Genomic DNA, 22,998 nt, shown 5'->3' with positions numbered 1-22,998 from the left:
TGTGGACGCGTGACCCAATCTCGAAATCAGAACAAGTGTTTTGGGTAACAACGGTACTAAAATTCATCATATATACAAATGTACACATTTACCTAAACAAATATTACCACCCAGTTATTCAACCAACATTTGATACCAAAATATTCAATCTAAATTACAATGAATAGCAAAGTGGTAAGAAATGTATGAAAATTACCGAAAACACCAAAAGGTAAGTGTTATTCTATTCTTTCTGGATAGATCAAGTAAGATTCCATTTGAGCGGCTGTTCTATAACACCAAGTGTTTCAAGTTCTGGGAAAGTGCTCCAATTTACAACCAAAAATGCACGATCCCAGTCAAAATCAAACCACACAATCAAAGAGCGATCAGTCAATATGGCAGCCGCCAGAATAATAACAATTAAAACAAACTAAATACAGTTCAGTAAGGAACATAGAGACTCAATAAAAACGATAGGAAAGCCAAGAAAAATTAAACGTTACAGTCTTGATTAGCATCAAAAAGTTAACAATATATACAAATAAAGAAACCACAAAGGAGAACTCGCAAATGTATGCATGGAGGGATTTTTACTTTCAAAGTTGGGCAGACGACAACGGACTTATCTTCAACACTTCAAAGTGCAAAGTAGTCCATCTGAGACATGTTGCAGACTACAGTGATAACTTAGGTAACTCCCCTCTAGAAGTTTCCCAAGTCGAAAAAGATCTAGGAGTGTTGGTACCCTATGACCTGAAATCGTATGCGAACTGTGACAAAAACGCCTCTCAAGCAAACCTTGCACTGGTAACATTGAAGCGCATTTTTGGCCAGTTTGAAGGTAGAACCTTCCACATAATCTTCAACAGTTTTATTCGTCCCCATTTAGAGTACGGAAACATAGTATTACCTCCCTCCCTCCAAAAGGATAAGGACACTCTGGAACGTATACAACGTCGAGCCACGAAATCAGTTCGGGGACTCAAATTCAAACCTTATGAAGAGCGCCTCCAATCACTTAACCTTTACCCGTTAGAGTACAGGCGTCTTAGAGGTGACCTTCTTATGACTTACAGTATCCTTAATACTTCTGGCCATCCCCTTAAACATCTTCTTAAGCTTAGTCATAACACTAACCTAAGAGGTAACACCCAGAAATTGGAGACCCTACATAGCAGAACAGACTGCAGATACAACTTCTACTCCGTTAGAGTTGTCAAGTTCTGGAATTCGCTGCCGACTAAGCTAGTCCAAGCGACCTCCCAGGAGTCCTTTAAGAGGAAACTTGACTCATTCTTAAAGACTAAGGATAACATATTATTATTATTTACCAAATTCTTTTTTTCCTCTATTATCGTTCATATACCTAAGTTTTTGCCTGGAGGTATTGGTGATCCACTGCTACCAGACACGGAAGCCCGTTAAACGAAAGCTTCTTCTATTCCGTCCTCAACCATTTGAACCATTTGAAAATGGATCTAACACTAAGTTTATATTCGTAACCTCAGTCAATTTGCGATATTGTGAGACCATCATTCATCGTTATCACTGATGCCTGTTCAACGTCGTCGAACTTCAACTAACAGTCATAAAACGGGTAAACAGACAAAGACGCGCAATGAAAACGAGAAGACAGACAGCGCTGCTGTCTATGGAGCATGTAATAACACTAGTGATGACATGCCGAAACTCATCACCACCATAACGTCGACGGTAACAGAATCCCTCAGCAAACGTATGTCTCCCAGCAACAAATCCATCCTACATCGAACACGCAACTTTGGCAGCCATATTCTGAGCTTATATACCGACTAAATTGCTGACGGTTGGGAATATTTCAGTTTCTAATAATATTAAAGAACAGTGGGTAAGCGTTGGGGAAGGAACCGTCAAGATCATAAACCACAAATGTTAAATATAGGGGATAAAGAAGTTATATGTCTCAGTGCCAGAAAGTGGCTTTTCACTGATAACAGATGGTCACATTCTGTGCAACGCTTGGAATGGGTACCACCTCAGCAAAACTGTACCACCTGTACAGGGGCCATAATTTAGAACTGTTACAATTGAGTTGATAGACTAGTACGTATTGAACATTACTAGATACCCAAATCAACAAGAAGAAAGTGCAAAGGAAACCAAATGCTTCATACAGTCTCATGTTGTAGGTATTGGATATTGATCAGCGTTATTAATTATCTGAGCGTTTTTGGAGATATTTCAAGTCTCAAGGTTGGTCTGCTCGTTTGTTCATCGTCATTTGTAATACCGTGGCTATAATTGTAAGTGACTGTACAGTAGGATTAACTTGAAAATCCGTGATATATCTTTACTACAAACTGTCTGGTGCTCTGTTTGCCTCCATGTTGTTCAAATCTTAAATGGAAAATTCAGGCAGTATATCTGATTGTGGCTCCAGGGATTGTGTTGTACTTACTTGATATTTACTTAAAGCCCTAGAAAATTCGTTGTGAATTATTTTCAAATTTGTTTCAGTTGTCTATGAAGCTTTCAATAACACTCGCTGAAGTAAAGTTACCAAGCCCCGAAAAATTAATACCTTACTCGCTATTTCTTAAGACAATATATTTTGTGATTACAAACACCTCTACTATGGCGTTCGTAATCACTCACGAGAACATCTATTCAGACTTTTGGCTGTAATGATGTAGTTGGCTGGCCATATGTTTATATTTGACTGCCTACCTCCCGAATTTATTTCAGTTGCATAGAGATGTTTACGATGGTTTGATGAACTGAAAGCTCCTTTCTATCCATGTTTTCGAAGCTCAGGTCTATATTTAGGGGTGTTATTAAACCACTTTTTACCAAACTTTGATTCTAAATATGCGAAAGCCTTATCCATTCATATAGTTATATAAAATGTATTTGCTTTGAATCCTTTCCGAAATTGCGCTAAATTTTAAATTCTCTTGCTATTTAGCGTATCTTCGCGCCTGTTTCTGCAGTCACAATACAATTAAGCATATTTTTTAAGTATATATGTGTATGTAAAATTTAATACGTTATATCATTTAAATTCCAATTAATCTATAGTTTCAATACGTTTGCAAGCAAGTTCATCATAAATTCAAGTTAAACTATCATTGGATGAATTAAAAGGGCAAAATGTTTGTAGATCAATTTTCATCCAACGTTAAGGTCAGAAACGTTCTACGTTCTACTAGATGATCTGTTTCGGCATTAAATTAGACATCGCGCAAACAGCAATTTATCGAACCGTTGTTTATATACTTAAATAAGGGTATTATACAATTGACTAGGGAGCAAACAACAATGACATGGAGTCGTTACCGTCGAGTATTCAATAATAATTTTATCAATACTGGCCTATTAAAACGCTTATTTACAATTATTGAAGAGATGTGTGAATAATCCAAGATGGGACTGTTAATATCTCCATTACATCGGCTTTCAACGATATTTTTCTTCAGAAGATTATTATTTCTTGAATTTTTCGTATTTTCCAAATAGACGCGAAGTCAAATCTTGCCCATAAGCGGATCAGTTAGCGTTCGTTGAGTCTATCATTATTATTTAATGTCTCCTCAGTTTGGCTAGTTTTTATCTCCCTAGTAAGTGTTGTGATGCCTGACTGTTATTAAAGTATTTGATTTTTCCAAGACCTAGGCTTTGATTCTATTGGGCAAAATATAGATTAATGATATCATACATAACATTTTACGGTTATTTCCTGGGTTGGTCAGTTATATTTATGTGGAATTGAATAAATTCACATATAGAAGTTAAAATGAAGTGCTTTTAATTTGTTCGTACTTTCTGTTTTTGTTCCTAGTTAATCATTTGGTAATTGACATATCATTCAGTCTTGGTTAAATATTTTGCATATAAATGTCAGCTTGAGTTCTCTCCAGTCTATTAGTCGTCTATCCTATCCTTAAAAGCATGTTTTGTTAGGATTTCGGGATCGGTCTCGTAAACAAAACGTCAGCTCTATCATCTCAGTCGCTTTGATCCTTTATCATATCAATTGGACCACTACAACACAAATATCATTTATGTTTACATAGCTTGCCATTTCTGTGGACTCCACATTATCATGCACCAAAGTGTTTTTTCTTAAAACGGAACGGTTATTGTTAATTCGTAGTTTTTTGTCATTTGCTATTTGAGTGTGGTGGAAAATATGACCGTAACTTCAGTTTGTTTTAGTAAGTATATAATCAAACTTTCCAGTGCTATTGAAGTTTTAGTTACCTTTCTGTGATGATTTCTCGGTATTTTTAACTTTCAGGCAACGATTTCCAACGGTTATAAATAACAATTAACGATCGTCATACTGCCAAGGTGAAGTGTTATTTAGTGCATGGAGATCAATGGTAAATGTTTATCATTTTACCTTATTATCCTTATTTAATTATTAGAACAATCCTAAAAGATCGAACTTTCGAGGAAGATTTTTTAGAGGGAGAAGGTTTCCTTCGAAAAGTAAAGTTCAAAGTGATGGGGGTTGTAAACGAAAACCTGATCAAATCAAATCTCCTCGTACATGTATCACTAATTCTTCAGAAAATGGATTTTCCCAACTGACGGATTCATTAGGAATTGATTCTATCAATAGTGGATTCCTTAATCAAAAAGCATTACCACTTGCTTCGTTCAACAAAAGTTGTCCTTATCCTGGTTGGTTATTATACTTTCCAACTCGATTGTATGAAAATTCATCAAAAGTTTCAGCTTACTCAAAAGCAAGTGTCTTTCATTTTATTTTATGTTATATATGCACTGATAGTGTCAGTCAGTCACGATCAGCTCAACGTCTGGCGTAAATTTGCAACATCTCAACTCCCCACACCACATCAACACAGAAGGGAAGCTAACAAAATGGATAACAGAACAGCCGAATATATACGTGACCTCACACCCCACTCACTAATAACTGGAGATTATCAGTTCCAATTGTACATCTAGGGCGTTTATTCTCTTCAACATACTGACTGCATCATCCTTCGCTAACTGAACAAAAAACAGAAAATAGATTTTGTGTTCGGACTAGTCGGAATGCTCTGAATACCTGTCAACATGCCAGTGTCCGGTGGCAGCTTACTGGGAAGTAAGGATGCCTTGACAAACAGCGATGGAAAGAGTGACAGACATCACTAACATAGGGCCTGGAACACATGTACGTTGGCTTAAATTGGCATACCACATTAGCACAGTGTGATAAAAATAATAAAGAAATCGAAATCATGTGGTATCAATAATAAGGAGAGGGACTTATCATCAGAAATATGGCTTGAAAAGGTTGTGTAAATGTGTGTACGAATGAATATTGCAATTAATAGTCAGGAGTAAGATGGAGAATAAATTCATCACCATTGTGAACGATTATGAGCCATAATATTTTTATTTATATATTTATTTAAACACATAAATATTGGTACAAGGGGGAACCAGATATATATGCGCCACACTGAAATAGGAACAATAAGTGGGTGGATCTGCATTCATATAGCAAGCAATTCTCTTTGAACCTAGCACACAATAATGCCGTCATGCACTGTACCATCACCCTTGGCAGATCAGGCAACCCGAAAGTCACGAGAACACGATCAGGGCATACGACAGGCTAGGTACCCCGGTTGAGAAAATAATAACCGCTGAAGCTTAGGGTAAATAACACTAAGCCAGGATACGTGCAGTCCAGCACGAAGCCAGGTGCATGCCACCTACCACGTGCATATTACCTGGTCTCCAACCACTGGTTGTGGCTATAAAGCGGACGTCAATCAGATGGCCGCCATCTACAAACTTGTCTCAGGCCGATAGTTAACTTTATGTAGTGATGTGACTTTCTAGTTTGATCGCACCTAGGTTTCTTCCAACCTACTTTTGCTTTATCAAGCATCGCTCGTCGAAGTAGGAGGTAGATAGGAATGGGTAACACATGTTCCAACCACATCAACCGATTTCCTGTCTTTCTCAAGTACACTGTATCTAGTCTCAACATTGCTTACTTCGTCGTTCCACGATACTCAAGTCATGAGTAGTCGTGTCTTCTATTTCCATAGATTGTTTTACAGCCGTAAAGTTATACAGAGCGGTCTCTTGTTCCAAGCCCTATGTTAGTGATGTCTGTCACTCTTTCCATCGCTGTTTGTCAAGGCATCCTTACTTCCCAGTAAGCTGCCACCGGACACTGGCATGTTGACAGGTATTCAGAGCATTCCGACTAGTCCGAACACAAAATCTATTTTCTGTTTTTTGTTCAGTTAGCGAAGGATGATGCAGTCAGTATGTTGAAGAGAATAAACGCCCTAGATATACAATTGGAACTGATAATCTCCAGTTATTAGTGAGTGGGATGTGAAGTCACGTCTCTTTATTATTTCAACACACACATTGGTACAAGGAGGCACAAAATATTTATGTACCACAATTCGTCATCCGATTTGTATGAGGGCTGTAATACTGACCGGGCTCCCAAACGAAAGCAGGTGGTTTTCTTATAGAGTCACTCCCCAAACCTTTGACCTAGAGGTCTAAACCACAAGACAGTGGAGGGAAGTAAGGAGATGTAGTTCCACGGTAGTCAGTGACCAACACTAGGTTCATATTTCACTTTTTTCTCCTCAGGATCCCGAACTCCATATGCACCATTTGCTTAGAATCAGGGTTTTCCAACTCCCCTAGATGGATCCTCTATATCCACCAACCCGGCTAGAGCTCCGGACATTCGTTTTCTGTCTTCTTAATTTCGTAAAGAAAACCACTACCACCACGAGAAGGCAGTGAGTAGGACTTCTCTGTCAGTGGCTGTTTACGCGTGGCCATGTGAACATTTGGAGAGTTAGAGCTGACTCTCCCTACCCTCGACGGTACCAGGGCATTTGGGGGCTGTTATCCATTTTGTTAACTTCCCATTTGTGTTGATATGGTATGAGAAGTTGAGGTGTTGCAAATTTAAGCCAGGCTTTGAACTGTTCGCAACTAAATATTATTCAATTACTTCAATAAATTACTAGTCTGTCATCTTTTTATTACATGTTTTTACCTTTTGCCTTTCAGATAACACTTGATTTTCTTACTGACTTAGTACAAAAATCTGGATATAATCTTCTATCAAATCCTTATACTATTAATCATGTATCAAATTTTGTTGGAAATACTCTGGATTGGATAAAAATTGAAACACAGGGTGCTGTACTTATTGACTATTCATCAATTATTCATTCTAAATTATTACAAGATAAATTACAAATCAACAAATATTTTGGTGATCATGTAATAGGGGGTATAGAATGTGCTGAATATTGTGAAATCATATTACGAGCTTTTGGTTTAGCATTACATACTTTATGTTATCGAACAGCTTATAAACATGACTCTGTACCGGATATTTTTAAAGGTATGAGCATAGATTATGTTGAATCAAATTTACTATTGGTGATCCTAGTTGTGGATAGATCTTTTTTGAGATCTTATTTGCCGAATAAAGATACTACGATTTATTTATTTTATTTTATTTAAACACATAAATATTGGTACAAAGGGGCACCAGATACATATGCGCCACACAAATCTCATTTGATTTGTGTGAGGGCTGTGATGCTGCTCGGGTGCCCAAACTGAAGCAGGTGGTTTTCTTAGGGGGCCACACACGGAGCCTCTGACCTAAAGATCTGATTCACAAGGTAGTGGAGCATCGTGAGGAGATGCAGTCCCATGGTAGCCGGTAACCAACGATTGATTGATAGGCCATTTGTTCCCTCAGGATACTGGAGCCCATGTGAATCATTGGTTTGGAATCAGGGTTTTCTATCTCCTCTAGGTGGATCCTCCACATCCACCAATCCGGTTAAGGCGCCGGACATTCGCTTTTCGTCTTCTCAATATCGTAAACGACACCCGTGGTGTGAGAAGGCCATGAGTAGGACTTCCCTGGGAGAGGCTATATACGCGTGTCCATGTGAGAGCATTTCGAGAGGTAGAGCGGACTCTCCCCACTCTCAGCCGTACCAGGGTATTTGGGGGCCACCATGATTTAGTTTATGCAAACAAAGATTCGTTTGTTTGTCTCGCAGCTACTATGAGGGTTAGCCTTAATAATCGCTTGTCTAAACTGCTGTAGAGTTAACAGTGGGGATTGAAGCTGCCACCTAGTGATTGAAATGTGTACTCTTCAACCATTAGGTTGGTTTGCTCTCATAAACTAACACCATTTGGAGGGTCATTAAAAACCAGAATACATTTTGTATATTATACGTCTCACTTTGGAACTCTTCAATAGTGCACACCCACAGCCATACATATCATCAAGTCCATGGTCCACGATAATTTTACATCACTAAATCCTTGGGCAAGTATATACCTATGCACTTGATTTTAAACCATACTACTGCTGTGGTGTATTCTGGTGACACTACCTGATTACTTACTTACTTACTTACGCCTGTTACTCCCAATGGAGCATAGGCCGCCGACCAGCTTTCTCCAACCCACTCTGTCCTGGGCCTTCTTTTCTAGTTCTATCCAGTTCTTGTTCATTCTTCTGATGTCTGTCTCTATTTCTCGGCGTCATGTGTTCTTTGGTCTTCCTCTTCTCCTTTGACCTTCAGGATTCCATGTGAGGGCTTGTCTTGTGACACAATTAGGTGATTTCCTCAAGGTGTGCCCAATCCACTTCCAGCGCTTCTTGATTTCTTCCTCCGCTGGAATCTGGTTTGTTGTCTCCCACAGTAACTTGTTGCTGATAGTGTCTGGCTATCTGATCCGAAGTATCTTGCGTAGACAGCTGTTAATAAACACTTGTATCTTCTGATTACTGAAACCGAAATTATATGGATTTCGAGACTGCAACTCAATTGTCAACATGGTAGTAAACTGTGTTTATATTGAATATGACCTTTAAGTAGTTGGATGGTATTATTGAGCTTAGATTCTATCACTTCTGTTATCTATCATCATGTACCTGCAATTTCATAACAGCCTACTATCTTCCTGAAATTCAAGTTGGCATTAAAAATTGTTCATCTTGTTGTGCTAATGAGGTATGGCAACTTGGACCTGATGCATAAATGTGCCTGGTCCTACGTTGTAGCTGACTGACTGACTGACTTGAAATATGTTATTATTCCATCCCGTATCATATACTCAATTCTGTAAACTTCTTAGAACGTTGTATATTGAATATCCTTGCATTAATTACTTTTACATAATTTTTTATCGTATGGTTTTCTTTGAAACAGTTAGAAGATAAGATCTCATGTTCTTATTTTGCATCAACTTAGGGTTACAGATTCAGTTAATTCAACTGTAGTGCTGTTAGAGGTATGAGGACGGCTATCACTTCCCGGTTGCCCACACCGTGGAAGGGTTCTTCTAGAGGTACCTGGAAAGGAAATTGGGTTAGAAGTGGTCTTAATGACCTGAGAGTGTGACCGCAGTGCCCAAGGGACAACTGCTTGAGGTCGGTCACACACGACCTTTTTGTGGGTAGTTTTTGTGTTAGCTCCGTACTTGTTGGGACCTTATGGCCAGAGACGGATATCTGTGGGATAAGTTGAGGTATGCATTTTTAGGGTCGACCTTTTCTAAACCCACCTCTCCTTGTGGGAAGGCAGCATCGCTGTTATGCTGGCTGTTTGAAGGAAACACCTTACTACTGTCACACCTCTGTACAGTTAGCAGTACGACTTCGCCTTCGGAAATTAGGTTTGCTGCTTTTAGTCTTACCGCTATTCAACCGACCTTTGTGGCATGGTAGGACCTTGAGGAACTATTGTTGCAGCCAGTATAGCTCGATTGGTTCATCACGATAGGCAAGCCCGACACCACGTCAAGGTAGCAGCAAAGGTCGGGTAATTTGGGTATTAAACAGGTAATCGTTCCTGAGGTTGAAATACCTAAACGTTGATTTTATAAGTATTCTGGTTTGTTGTGTTAGGAATATACGATTTTTTTTCTCTTCGCCAAATTGAATCAGTCTTGTTGAAACACTTGACCATTCTAATGTCATAAGTCTGACGATTATTTCCCTCTTTCTTTTAACTGTTATAGTTGAAAATGAATCGATTGGAGTTAATACACGTTTACCTGGTTATATTGCTGCACGTATTGTAAATCATTCACCGATTACTCCTTTACGAAAATTACGTGCTCATCATTTAGGACAATTTATATCAGTCAAAGGCATTGTTGTAAGACTTGGTCCAGTAAGTAATTTTTGTTTATTAGGTTATTAATTTTTCTGATTAAACTATCATTCATTGAAGAATTTTCATTTTATAATGCTTGAAAGCTTGATTTGTGTATTTTTGTGTAGAGATCAGCTTGATTCCTTGATGGTATTCGTCACAGATTGAACTCGGTTGAGCAATCATTGGAAACCAGAGAGTAGTAAACAGCTGTTTCATCATATTATGAAACATCTGGGAATTAGATATTCATAAACCATCCAGAGATCGAACATAATGCCCTACTATGGTCACTTAACCTTTTACTCACTTACTTACGCCTGGTACTCATAGAAGAGCATAGGTTGCCCACCATCACTCTCTAACCAACCCTGTACTTGGCAATCCCTTCCAGTTCTTTCCAATCATTATTCATTCTTTTCATATCTGCTTCTATCTCCCGACGTAGTGTTCTTTGGCCTTCCTCTTTTCCGCTCCCCTTCACGATTCCAAGTTAGCGCTCGTCTCGTGATGCAGTTTGATGATTCCCTCAATGTATGCCCTCAGTCAGTCTACAACTTCGTTTCCACAGTAGACTATTGCTGATGCTATCCGGTTAACGAACATTGAGTATCTTGTGTAGACAACTGTTTATAAATACTTTCACTTTTTCGATGATGGTTGTAACAGTTCTCCAAGTTTCGTGTGTATGGGATAGAAGGACCAGGTCATCTTCGAAGTGCAAATCGTCTAGTTGATTACGAGCTGTCCATTGTACCCCATGTACTCTAGACTTCTCGTACGGGTTTTGTGTTTCATTGGTCCGATCGATAATTCACTGCTCTCTAATAGGGGGTGTTATCACGTTATACGTTAACAGGGCATCCAGGTAGGCCACAAGTTATAACAGATGTTGTTTACGAAATTGAGAAGACGGAAAGCGAATGTCCGGAACTCTAGCCGGGTTGGTGGATATTGAGGATCCATCTAGGGGAGTTGGAAAACCCTGATTCTAAACCAATGGTGCATATGTACTTCGGGATCCTGAGGGAACAAATGGAGTACGAACCTATTCTCGGTCACTGACTATCACGGGACTGCATCTCCCTATTTGTTCCACTGTCTTGTAGTCCAGACATCTAGGTCAAAGGTTCAGGGAGTGGCCCTCCAAGAAAACCACCTGCTCTCGTTTGGGAGCTCGGTCAGTATTCCAGCCCTCATACAAATCGGATGACGAATGGTGGTGCATAAATATTTTGTGCCTCCTCGTACCAATGTTTATCTGTTTAAATAGGTAAATATAACTAATTTTCGAAAGTTTTCCAAATAGCTTTATTAAATTATAAGGGTTAACTGTTGCATAATATTCTATTGTCTTCTGAGATTAATTTTAAGAAGTGGCAATCAGAAAATATGACAATCGTTTGCCACCAATCTTTTGGTGTAGACCACATTAGTCATTTTTAGGCAATAAGATTCTCAAATTTCATCTTGTTCAATACTATTCGTAGAGGACTGCATTTTTATGTTATTGATGTTTAATAATGAATACGATCAGTCATCTTTGACACAGGAGCTTCCTGAGTAGCCGTCTCGGTATATTGCTTGTAGAGGTACAAGTTGATTAGATTTTTAAACAGCGAATAACAGTGGGATCCAGAATGCCTGTTTCATTCTACTTGGGACTCATCAGATAGATGTATATTTACTGCAGTGTCAATATACACATTAAGACTCAAATACAGTGTCAAATATCAGCGAGTTATCCATCAAGCTACTAGGTAACAAACAATACAAAGCCTATTCGACAGGTATACTTTTTATTATTATTCATGAAAACCAGCTACACTGAGACTCAGGTGCGTTCAGCTGACGAGCCCCGAATTGGATGAAACACATCCTAGATTCTACTGCTGTTTAGTAATCAGAAATATGATTTAATTTGATTACATTTAATTAGTACAGTAATTTAGCCCCCAAATGCCCTGGTACGGCCGAGAACGGAGAGAGTCTGCTCTCCCTCTCCAAATGTTCTCACATGGCCACGCGTATATAACCTCTGCCAGGGATGTCCTACTCACTGAATTCTCGTGGTGGGGTGTTGTTTACGAAACTGAGAGGACGAAAAGCAAATGTCCGGCGCTTTAACCGGATTGGTGGATGTGGAGGATCCACCTAGGGGAGTTGGAAAACCTTGATTCCAAACCAATGGTGCACATGGGCTCCAGTATCCTGAGGGAACAAATGGCGTATGAACCAACTGTTGGTCACCGGCTACCATGGGACTGCATCTCCTCACGATGCTCCACTGTCTTGTGAATCAGATCTTTAGGTCAGAGGCTCCGTGTGACCTCCTAAGAAAACCACCTGCTTCAATCTGGGCACCTGGGTAGTATCACAGCCCTCACACAAATCAAATGAGATTTGTGAGGCGCATATATATCTGGTGCTTTCTTGTACCAATATTTCTGTGTTTGAATAAATAAATAAACAGTAATTTAAGATGACGCCTGTTTTCTTTCTGTAAAGATAAGTAAAATATATGTATATTTATTTATTTATACAGGTTGAACCAGTATGTCATCGTTTAGTGTTTGAATGTTGTCGTTGTGAAATGAAACAAGTATTAATACTGCCAGATAATGGTAACTATGCTACACCAAGTAAATGTCCAACAAAAGATTGTCGATCCAGAAGTTTTGAACCATTATTAAATCATCCTGATACGTTAACTATAGACACTCAGGTTAGTTACAAATATTATGACGTACTTTGAGATGAGTTTTTGAAGTTTTACAGTAAGAATTCCATAACTGGTAAAGTTCAGATATTTCAAGAGTGAAATAAGCGTTACCGATTTAATTGGATGATTATTGAGTCTTATCATGAAGTTGGAATTTTATCAACAAACCTAGACCCAATGGTTCTTGTCGTAATCTGAGGTACCCGACATTTGATATTGGTATGGTGTGCGCTTATTATTATTTATTACTATTATTATCTGCCCTGGTACGGCCGAGAGTGGGGAGAGTGTACTCTCCCTCTCGAAATGCTTTCACACGGCCACGCGTATATAGCTTCTCCCAGGGAAGTCCTACTCATGGCCTTCTCACAGTGGCGGGGGTGTTGTTTACAAAATTGAGAAGACGAAAAGCGAATGTCCGGCGCTTTAACCGGATTGGTGGATGTGGAGGATCCACCTAGAGGAGATAGAAAACCCTGATTCCAAACCATTGATGCACATGGGCTCCAGTATCCTGAGGGAACAAATGGCCTATCAATCAATCGTTGGTTACCGGCTACCATGGGACTGCATCTCCTCACAATGCTCCACTATCTTGTGAATCAGATCTTTAGGTCAGAGGCTCCGTGTGTGGCCCCCTAAGAAAACCACCTGCTTCAGTTTGGGCACCCGAGCAGCATCACAGCCCTCACACAAATCAAATGAGATTTGTGTGGCGCATATGTATCTGGTGCCCCTTTGTACCAATATTTATGTGTTCAAATAAATGAATAATTTATCTACAAATGATATACAAACAGCTTGTTTTATTTAAATTCAAGATTGTTACAATTCAAGAAGCATCATCGGATAATCATGAAATTGATGGAAATCATCGTGATGCATCCAGTTCAAGTGTTACATCAATTGGTCGAAGTGCACGTTGTTTAGCATGTCGACTAGAACGGGATTTAATTGATTCATGTATTCCAGGTGATGTATTACATTTGACTGGTTTAATTGGTCTCATTAGTTCGGATGGTTTAGGAGCATCATCATCCTCTTCCAGTTCTGCCTATTCGTCATCTTGGTCAAGTCGTCGTGGTGCAACAATGTACAGTCTAATTATGAATGTAAATAGTTTGATCTGTTTAAGTGGAGGAGGTGGTGGAAGTAATTCTGGCAGGTTAACCGGCGATGAGAATCAACGTTTGTTGATTTTATCATCGAATGAATCTGAGCAACCTGATAGTCAAATAAAGAGTGATGGTGATATGAGCAAAGTGATATCCAGTTTAGGTAAGTATATTTCTATACATTAGTAGGGCATTTCAAGGTTATTTTCCCTATTATTATTATCATTACCATTATTATTATTATTATTATTATTATTAGTAGCTTTATTCAATATTAAATTTTTGGTACAATATAGAATTTTCAGCACAAAGTATTTCAACAAGTTTCCGTTTCTTACTTCTTCGTCGATCCTGACGATAAATATTGAGTGATCGCCAGTTAGAAGTTAGCAGTCTATTCAGTCGACATCTGAATAATGTACATCCTTTTCGGTGTATATTGCCAACAACCACGATATCTCTGATTAGGCCTTTTGTAACCTTTACAGCGAAAGTTTGTACACTTTTCAGAAACGCACCTGAATAGGTTGTGCGATTAATAGCCATAATGATGTATTAAAACAAACAAATTAGATAATTTTAATAGTTGAGATCATGAATCAATTGAAGCTAGACCACCATGGAAAACCTGGAAACACTGGATGGCCGTTTCGTCTTATTGTGGGACTCATTATCAGGGAGTATACTCGTACCCGCCTTAGGAGATTCGGACCCACTAATGAGGAGTCGCATAATAGGAAGAAACGGCCGTCCAGTGCTTCCAGGTTTTCCATAGTGGTCTAGCTTCAATTAACTCATGATCTCAACTATTAAAATTACTATAATATCCACAAAACCCCTTCTGATAATAAAATAAGTTGTTGAAATATCTAGATGACAGGAACAGGTAACCCAGATGCTTAAGCAGGCCGCCAGTTGGTTGATATGAAGTAACAGTTGTACAAACGATGTTTATTCATTCCACTTACCCGTATATATTAACACTTTTTTCAATCCGTCAGTCTATTCCATCCTAATAATTCGTTCATCATTGGTGATTTCGTATCAACCCTTTCAGTCATTTATTACTGACTACTGAAATGAAATATAGTAGTCAGAATCTTTTAACTTAAGGTAATTCTTAACATTCAGACTTTATTTTTCTTGTCAGATAAACATGTGCTTCTATTTACCAATTAAAATGAACTGATTGGTTAGTATTGGTTAGTATCCATAGTTTTTCTACTTATACTTGGAGATGGAAACCATCGTAATCCCACCATTTGTAGGGAAAACACAAATACTGCTATGTATCTGGTGGCCCCTTGTACCAATATTTATGTGTTCAAATAAATAAATAAATAAATCATCATATATGTGTAAAAGTACATGTGAGAGGTTCACACTGGGCGAAAATAACCAGGGTCCATTTTCCGGTATCAGTCATTCAGTCGTACGCATCGTAGAATCTGAAACCATTTCAAGTTGCTATAATCTGTTAGCACAGCAAAATGAAAGTGTCAAAATAAATCCCAGAGTAATCGAGGTATTAATAAACATTGGTGGTAAAAGAAAAGATTAAGCATCCTTGATGTGATTTGAGGGATAAACACCTAATTATTGGAATACAAAGGGTTTATAAGGGATTTAGGAACTTGGAAACTAAAGGAAGAAAATGAGTGAATAGATCTGCGCCATTCAAAGTCTCTAACCACTTGTTACGATACTCATGCCGACTCTAACCAAGTAGTCTATACCTGCCTACATGACTCAGTTCAACAGTCAATGTTTTCATGAACTGATGCCATTTCTTGGTTTGGTTCGTAGAAAACTAAATTGAAATCATTACTTATTATGTATTTTAAACAATGTATGGTAACACCTCAATCCACTTGGCTGTTTGATTTTTACAGACCGATTTAAGTCGTTGTGATGGGCCGACAGATACGAGTTCTATTCATCTATCCCTTTATTCTAAACTAAAACTCCAATCTCATGGTCAATATATAGTGTAATATGTGGTATGAAAGCCTTTGTGATGACATTCTTCAGACATTCCTAGGCTACCCAAATATACTCTGATTGTATTGCCACTGAATATGAATAATCCTGTGGAGACACCGATGATTGGACATACAGGAAAGTTATATGTACGTTTAAAACACTGAATTTTTGTTGTTAATCTGAGCAAAAACACTAACATACCAATCGTATGTTGTTACTTATTTACGCATGTTACCCCTCGTGGAGGAGCATAGGCCACTCACCAGCATTCTCCATCCAACTCTGTCCTGAGCCTTCCTTTCCAGTTGTTAATCATCCTTTTCATATCTGCTTCTATTTCCCGGCGTAATGTGTTCTTCGGTCTTTCACTTTTCCGCTTCCCTTCAGGATTCCAAGTTAGGGCTTGTCTCGTGATGCAGTTTGATGAATTTATCAATGTATATCCTATCCACCTCTAACGTTTTTTCTTAATTTCCTCTTAAACTGGAAGCTAGTTTGTTCTCTCCCACAGTAGGTTGTTGCTGATGGTATCCAACTGCCTGCAGCTCTTCTAGGATAGCTGCCGGTCCGAAGCCTGGGTAAAGGAGGAGAGTTGAACATGGAGTCAGCAACTTTATTCTGTAGAAAACAACCTTGCTAAAAAGGAGCTAACCAGAAATTTCGTTTATGACTATTATTTATCATTTTAGATAATGAATTTTCAATGAAAGATTTATATGCAATACGTGAAATAAGTGAACAACCAAATTTATTTCGTTTATTAGTCTGTTCATTATGTCCTAGTATATGTGGTCGTGGTCTAATTAAAGCTGGATTAATATTAGCTTTATTTGGTGGAACACAATCTACAACAGATCGGAATGTAAAACGTCGTATTCGATTAAAACAACATAAACGACAACATGATCAAGATCTGACTTATGAAAATAACAATACCCATCGACAAGTAAAAAAGAGAAGAAGGAGTAATTCACATGAGACTATTGATCCTATTGATGGTTCTACATCTTATCGATTAGGGTTCTTTCAAAATGATAAAAATAATACTTTTGATGGTGATGGTGATGATGATGAGGAGGAGGAGAAAGAGGAGTACATGGACAACGATTCCATTGATGATAGTCAATCTGATGAAAATGAAGAGAATAGTTGTATGAATCAATCTGATAATGATCTACGATTATCAAACTATACAGAATTCAATTATGAATCAAGCTTCGTTCGTCGTTCTGCTTCACATGTACTCATTGTCGGTAGGTGATGTTATTTTTAATTCATTCACGTAAACGTTTTTTCCAACTTAAATTGAATTCGTTTCATAGTGATTTATTTAAAAATAAGTTTTAATTTCTTTGTTCAAGTGATTGATTTATTGTTTTCACATCATAACCAGTGATATACATATCGTAGAAATTGTATTTCCGATTGTAAGGCAAATGCAACTATCAATGGCTTCATTTGATTGTCCCTACTCGTCTTCTTGTTCTCTACAGTATGAACCAATGCCCTGGTATGGCCGAAAGTGGGAAGAGTCAGCTCTCCCTCTCCGAATGCTCTCACATAGCCACGCGTATATAGCATCTCCCAGGGAAGTCCTACTCACTGCCTTCTCACACAACGAGTGTTGTTTACGAAATTGAGAGGACGAAAAGCGAATGTCCGGCTCTTTAACCGGGTTCGTGGACACGGATAGTTTACCTAGGGGAGTTTGAAAACCACAATCCCAAACCAATGGTGCACAGGGGCTCCAGTATCCTGAGGGAACAAATGGCGTATGAAACAATCGTTGGTCACCGGCTACCATGGGACTGCACCTCCTTACGATGCTCCACTACCTTGTGGATCAGATCTTTAGGTCAAAGGCTCCGGGAGTGGTCCCTTTAGAAAACCACCTGCTTCAGTTTGGGCACCTGGGCACTATCGTAGCCCTCACACAAATCAAATGAGATTTGTGTGGCGCACATATATCTGGTGCTTTTTGTACCAATATTTATGTGTTTAAATAAATAAATAATATCAACGGCTTAAGGATTAATCTATATTAACACCTGATCTGACCATGGAGAATGAACCAGTTGGGTTCACCGACCAATTTGTTTGTCTTGAAACTATTATCTACCTGAGTGATTTGATGGATGATAAAATATTCAAGTGGATTCAAAAGGTTAACCTGCCTTTCACCAGCGTACGTCATCTATGCGGTAAGCATAATGTGTCTACTAACCAAAGAGTGAGTACATTGCACAGCAGTCTATTACGTCTTCCTTTATAGCTGTGAAACATCATCTATTATTTAATCATTTCTTGCGTCCAAACATCACTGGACAACCGTTTCATCCCGATACAGGACTTCTCAACAGTGGGAATCCACGAACTCCTAAGGACTCGGGCCAAGGACTTTCAGGCCAACTCCAGTGAATGGTCGTTAGAAAACATAACTAACTTGCTAAGGTCAGAAATTTGAACCATTCGATGTCAACTCACTTGTTCGAAGGCTTGCTGCTTGTTATGTGGATTAAAACTCGGGTTCCATCTCTGATGATGGGGTCATAGATCCGTACTACTGAGTAGTCTCATATTAGAACAAGGTAGCTAATACCTCTTGATATTCAGTAGTTGTTTAACTGGTCACTCTGTGATATAAAACAACAAATATGGATGTAGTATTCAGCTTTTATAAGTTATTCACTAGCTTATCAAGTTAAAAGTTCGTTATCAAGTCTAATTTTTGTCCCCCATATCACAGTGTGGTGTGTGCTGCTTATAGCGACGTAAGTAGTATATAACATTGTTCAGGGACGGAATGTCTGGGAGCAGAAGGTTTGGGAGATCAAGGAGGAATGAACGGGAACAGAAAGCAAATGATATGAAAATGTAGCAACAGTGAAGTCTGAGACAATTGACTGATATTTTGCAAGTGAATTATATACCGTATGGTTCTCAGATTTTACTAAGATGTTCTGTAGTTTTTTGTTCAAATACATATGGTTGTCCCCGCCTGTGTTCCCGTTCACTACAATAGATATTATGCAATATGATACAATAATGTACACCAGTTCGAGTTGTCACAACCTTCATGTTTCATCATAGTTAAAGCAAATAAGTATTCTAATGTTAATTTTAATCCATTCCTCTTATCGTACATTGCAGAATATTCTAGAACCTCCTCCATTTGTAGTGATTGTTATATGTTTTGCATTTTATTTCTCATTGCAAGTCCTTTTGGGTTAGTCCTAATTTATGTATTTATTTTCAACTAACACATTAGGTGATCCTGGATTGGGTAAAAGTCAACTACTTCGGGCTGCTGCAAGTTTAGCTCCAAGAGTTTTATATGTATGTGGAAATACAGCAACAGCTGCTGGTTTAACTGTTAGTACAATTCGTGAAGGTAACAATAGCGGTGGGGGATTCGGTCTAGAAGCTGGTGCATTAGTTTTAGCCGATCAGGTATGTTCAATGTAAAATTTGTTGTTTGCTACGATGAGCTAACAAGCAAATTCTAAGAGATATATTTCACAGATGATTTTTGCTATGAATCAACTTCAGTTGAGATATCATTATACCATAGAACTTACAAATCACCTGGTTCTTTTTAAAAAAAATGAATGATAGTTCTGATGTGTAAAGAAGTTCACGGCAACTTTTCCTAACTCATAATTCCTCACTGACCTTTACTGTTGCCTGGCAGACTCATTAGTTAGGGTCCACGTGATTACCGTAACCAATGGTTAGAGACTTTGGGTGACATGGCTCAAAATTGTTCGTAATGAAAAAGCTGCATCCACCATTTGTCTTCCCTTCAGTTCTTAGTTTCTAAATACCTCATAACCTTCCTACTCTAGTAACCTATATTTCCTTCGGTGTGTAATCTTTTCCATCATCGCTAATACTGTTATTACTGTTTCTGCTATGTATCCCAGGACCATACGTTTTGCTATATACAGAATTGTTCTATTTCATTGTCAACTTTCTAGAATATCAAGGTTTTGTTGAGTTTCTAGCTTCTCTCCGTCTCGCAGCGGGGGCGTTGTTTACGAAATTGAAAATACAAAAAGCGAATGTCTGGAGCTTTAACCGGGTTAATGGACACGGAGGACCCACCTCAAGGAGTTGAAAAACCCTTATTCCAAATCAATGGTGCACATGGGCTCCAGGATCCTGAGGAAACAAATGGGGTATCAACTTATTGTTGATCACAGACTACTGCGTGACTGCATTTCCTGACGTTGCTTAACTGCCTTATGGATCAGACCTTTAGGTCGAAAGTGCCGGGTGTGTCCCCCTAATTAATCCATCTGCTTCGGTCTGAGCACCTGGACAGTATCACAGCGCACACACAAATCTGGTGACTTGTCTGGCGCATATGTATTCGATGCTCCTTCGTACCATTATTTATATGTCCAAATAAATAAATAAATATATAGATCAATGAATACACGATTATGAATAAATTCATTGATAGGTCATTGATTAGTAACATATACAAAATAAGTTTGAGTCACAACAGAGAGAATAATATTGGCAAAATTTTTGAGATTGTGTGAACGGTTGTTACTTTATGGTTACCTACACAATGTAAGAATATTTCTTCTTAAAGGGTTTAAAAAAGAAAGTGAGGAATAGTGGTAGTGGTTTTGTCAACCTGAGTTCTCAAAGAGTAGACACTCGAGATCGGTTACATATGTTTATCTTTGAGTTGTTTTTCGATGTATCATCCCTCTACTATCCAGAATATACCTAAATTAACTACTTTTGATCTTGCCACTCTCCAATCAACCTGATTGAAATGGTAGAATTTCGAGAAACAGCAATTCTAGCCAATGTAGTTCAAATAGATCATCACAGTAGACAAATCTGATTACCATATCATGCATGCTATTAACTGTGGTCAAATGTTTATAGGGTGAATCGAAACCTTTCAAAGTTAAAGTATTTATATACATTATTTATGGAGTTTTTGCTAATTTGAGGGAAAGCTTTCTTATAATGGTTTAGCTTATCAGGAAAGACATCAGACAAATCAAGAGTGTGAAAGCAATAGGACCTGACAATATACCAGCTGAAGCACTAAAGTCAGACATTGAAGTAACTGCAAACACGCTTCACCTTCTATTCAAAAAGATTTAAGAGGAGGAATAAGTACTGACAAACTGGAAAGAATGACACCTTATCAAGAAACCAATGAAAGGAGATCTGAGCAAATGTGAAAATTACAGAGGCATCAGTTTGTTATCAGTACCAGGAAAATTTTTCAACAGAGTGTTACTGAACCGGATGAAAGACTCAATAGACACCCAACTTCGAGATCAACAGGTTGGATCGGTCGTGCGCAGACCCAATCACCACATTTCGTCGAACAATCAGTTGAATGGAACTCGTCACTTTACATCAACTTCCTTGATTATGAGAAGGCATTTGACAGTCTGGACAGGAGACCATTATTGAAACTTCTTCGACACTTTGGAATTCATACGACGGAATACACTGCAAAGTCGTGCATAAAGGACAGCTGACAGACGCATTACAAGTGAGGACCTGTGTCAGACAGGCTTGCTTACTCTCTGCCTTTTTCCTTCTTCTGGTGGTTGACTGGATTATGAAGACCTCAGCGTGTGAGAGGAAACATGGGGTACAATGGACAGCTCGTAATCAACTAGACGATTTGCACTTCGAAGATGACCTGGTCCTTCTATCCCTTACACACGAACAAATGCAGGCGAAGACAACCAGTGTAGCAGCAACAACTGCATCAGTAGGCCTCAACATACACAAGGGAGAAAGCAAGATCCTCAAATACAACACAGAGGAAACCAACCGAATCACACTTGATAGAGAAGCTCTGAAAGAGGTGGAAACTCTCACGTACCTGGACAGTATCATCGTTGAACTATGAAGATCTGATGCAAACGTAAAGGTGAGGATGGGCAAAGCAAGAACAGCATTCCTACAGTTGAAGGACATATGAAACTCAAAACAACTGTCAACAAACATCAAAGTGAGAATCTTTAGTACGAATATTGAGACAGTTCTACTGTACGGAACTGAAACTTGGAGAACTACCACAACCATCATCGAAAAAGGGCAAGTATTTATAAACAGTTGTTTACACAAGATACTCAATGTTCGCTAACTGGATAGCATCAGTAACAGTCTACTGTAGAAAAGAATAAACTAGCTTTCAGTTGAAGAGGAAATTAGGAGAAGGAGTTGTGTTTGACTGACTGAGGGCATATATTGAGGGAATCATCAAACTGCATCACGAGGAAACCGCCAACTTGGAATCGTGAAGGGAAAAAGAAAAAAACGAACACATTTCGTCGTGAATTGGTATATGATATGAAAAAAATGAACGGCGACTGGAAAGGATTGCCAAGTACAGGGTTGGATGGATAGTGTTGGCAGGTGACCTATTCTCCTCTACCAGTAACAGGCATAAGTAAGTAAGTTCACTTTCTTTATTGTCCTAGTGTATTTGTAGAAGACTTTAATAACTTAGTCAGCATTTAACTATCAAGTCCTATTTTTATTGTCGTTACAACTTGATTCTGTTCATAGGAAATTGTGATCTTCAGCCTATATACCTCTCATATTCATATGCTTCTAAACTTATAATGTTTCATATATAACTATGCACTTATCATTTTATCCAATACCTGTCTCCTTGTCTCACTCTTGTAATGAGTAATATTTGGTGTAGTCACATCTGTCTTCTCCAATTCTCATCTCTACCTCTGTCTGTCGAATTGAATGTATAAAATACAGACATTTAAAACACTCTTATTCAACTTTTTCTATTCACGTTGTTATTAACATGAATTGCCGACAGAACATGTACAAAGTTAAGTGAAATCCATATTTTAACTATACAACATTAAGAATTTGATCATATTGAACTTAAAATCAGAAGGGGTTTTGTAGATATTTCAGTATTTTCATAGTTGAAACCATGAGTCAGTTGAAGCTAGACCACCATGAAAAACCTGGAAGCACTGAACGGCCGTTTCGTCCTATTGTG

At 38.4% G+C, this 22,998-nt stretch overlaps 1 protein-coding gene across 1 annotated transcript in view; it reads left to right on the top strand.

Annotated features, from left to right (window-relative positions):
- Positions 1–1,047: 1,047 nt before the first annotated feature.
- Positions 1,048–22,998, top strand: part of Smp_181870 (DNA replication licensing factor MCM8, putative) — a gene marked incomplete at both ends in the record, with an annotated part of 32,372 nt that continues 10,421 nt past the window's right edge. Inside the window, 9 exons of the mRNA XM_018790690.1 lie at positions 1,048–1,262; positions 4,439–4,694; positions 7,033–7,372; positions 10,024–10,178; positions 12,706–12,885; positions 13,704–14,001; positions 16,670–16,849; positions 17,177–17,233; positions 19,249–19,430. Coding sequence (XP_018646085.1) covers positions 1,048–1,262; positions 4,439–4,694; positions 7,033–7,372; positions 10,024–10,178; positions 12,706–12,885; positions 13,704–14,001; positions 16,670–16,849; positions 17,177–17,233; positions 19,249–19,430 — 1,863 coding nt within the window. The remainder of the gene's footprint in view (positions 1,263–4,438; positions 4,695–7,032; positions 7,373–10,023; positions 10,179–12,705; positions 12,886–13,703; positions 14,002–16,669; positions 16,850–17,176; positions 17,234–19,248; positions 19,431–22,998) is intronic.

Source organism: Schistosoma mansoni (genome assembly GCF_000237925.1).
Source record: "Schistosoma mansoni, WGS project CABG00000000 data, supercontig 0041, strain Puerto Rico, whole genome shotgun sequence".
Lineage (NCBI taxonomy): Eukaryota > Metazoa > Platyhelminthes > Trematoda > Strigeidida > Schistosomatidae > Schistosoma > Schistosoma mansoni.
The sequence above is the reverse complement of the archived record's forward strand: the minus strand, read 5'-3'. Positions and strand labels throughout refer to the sequence as shown.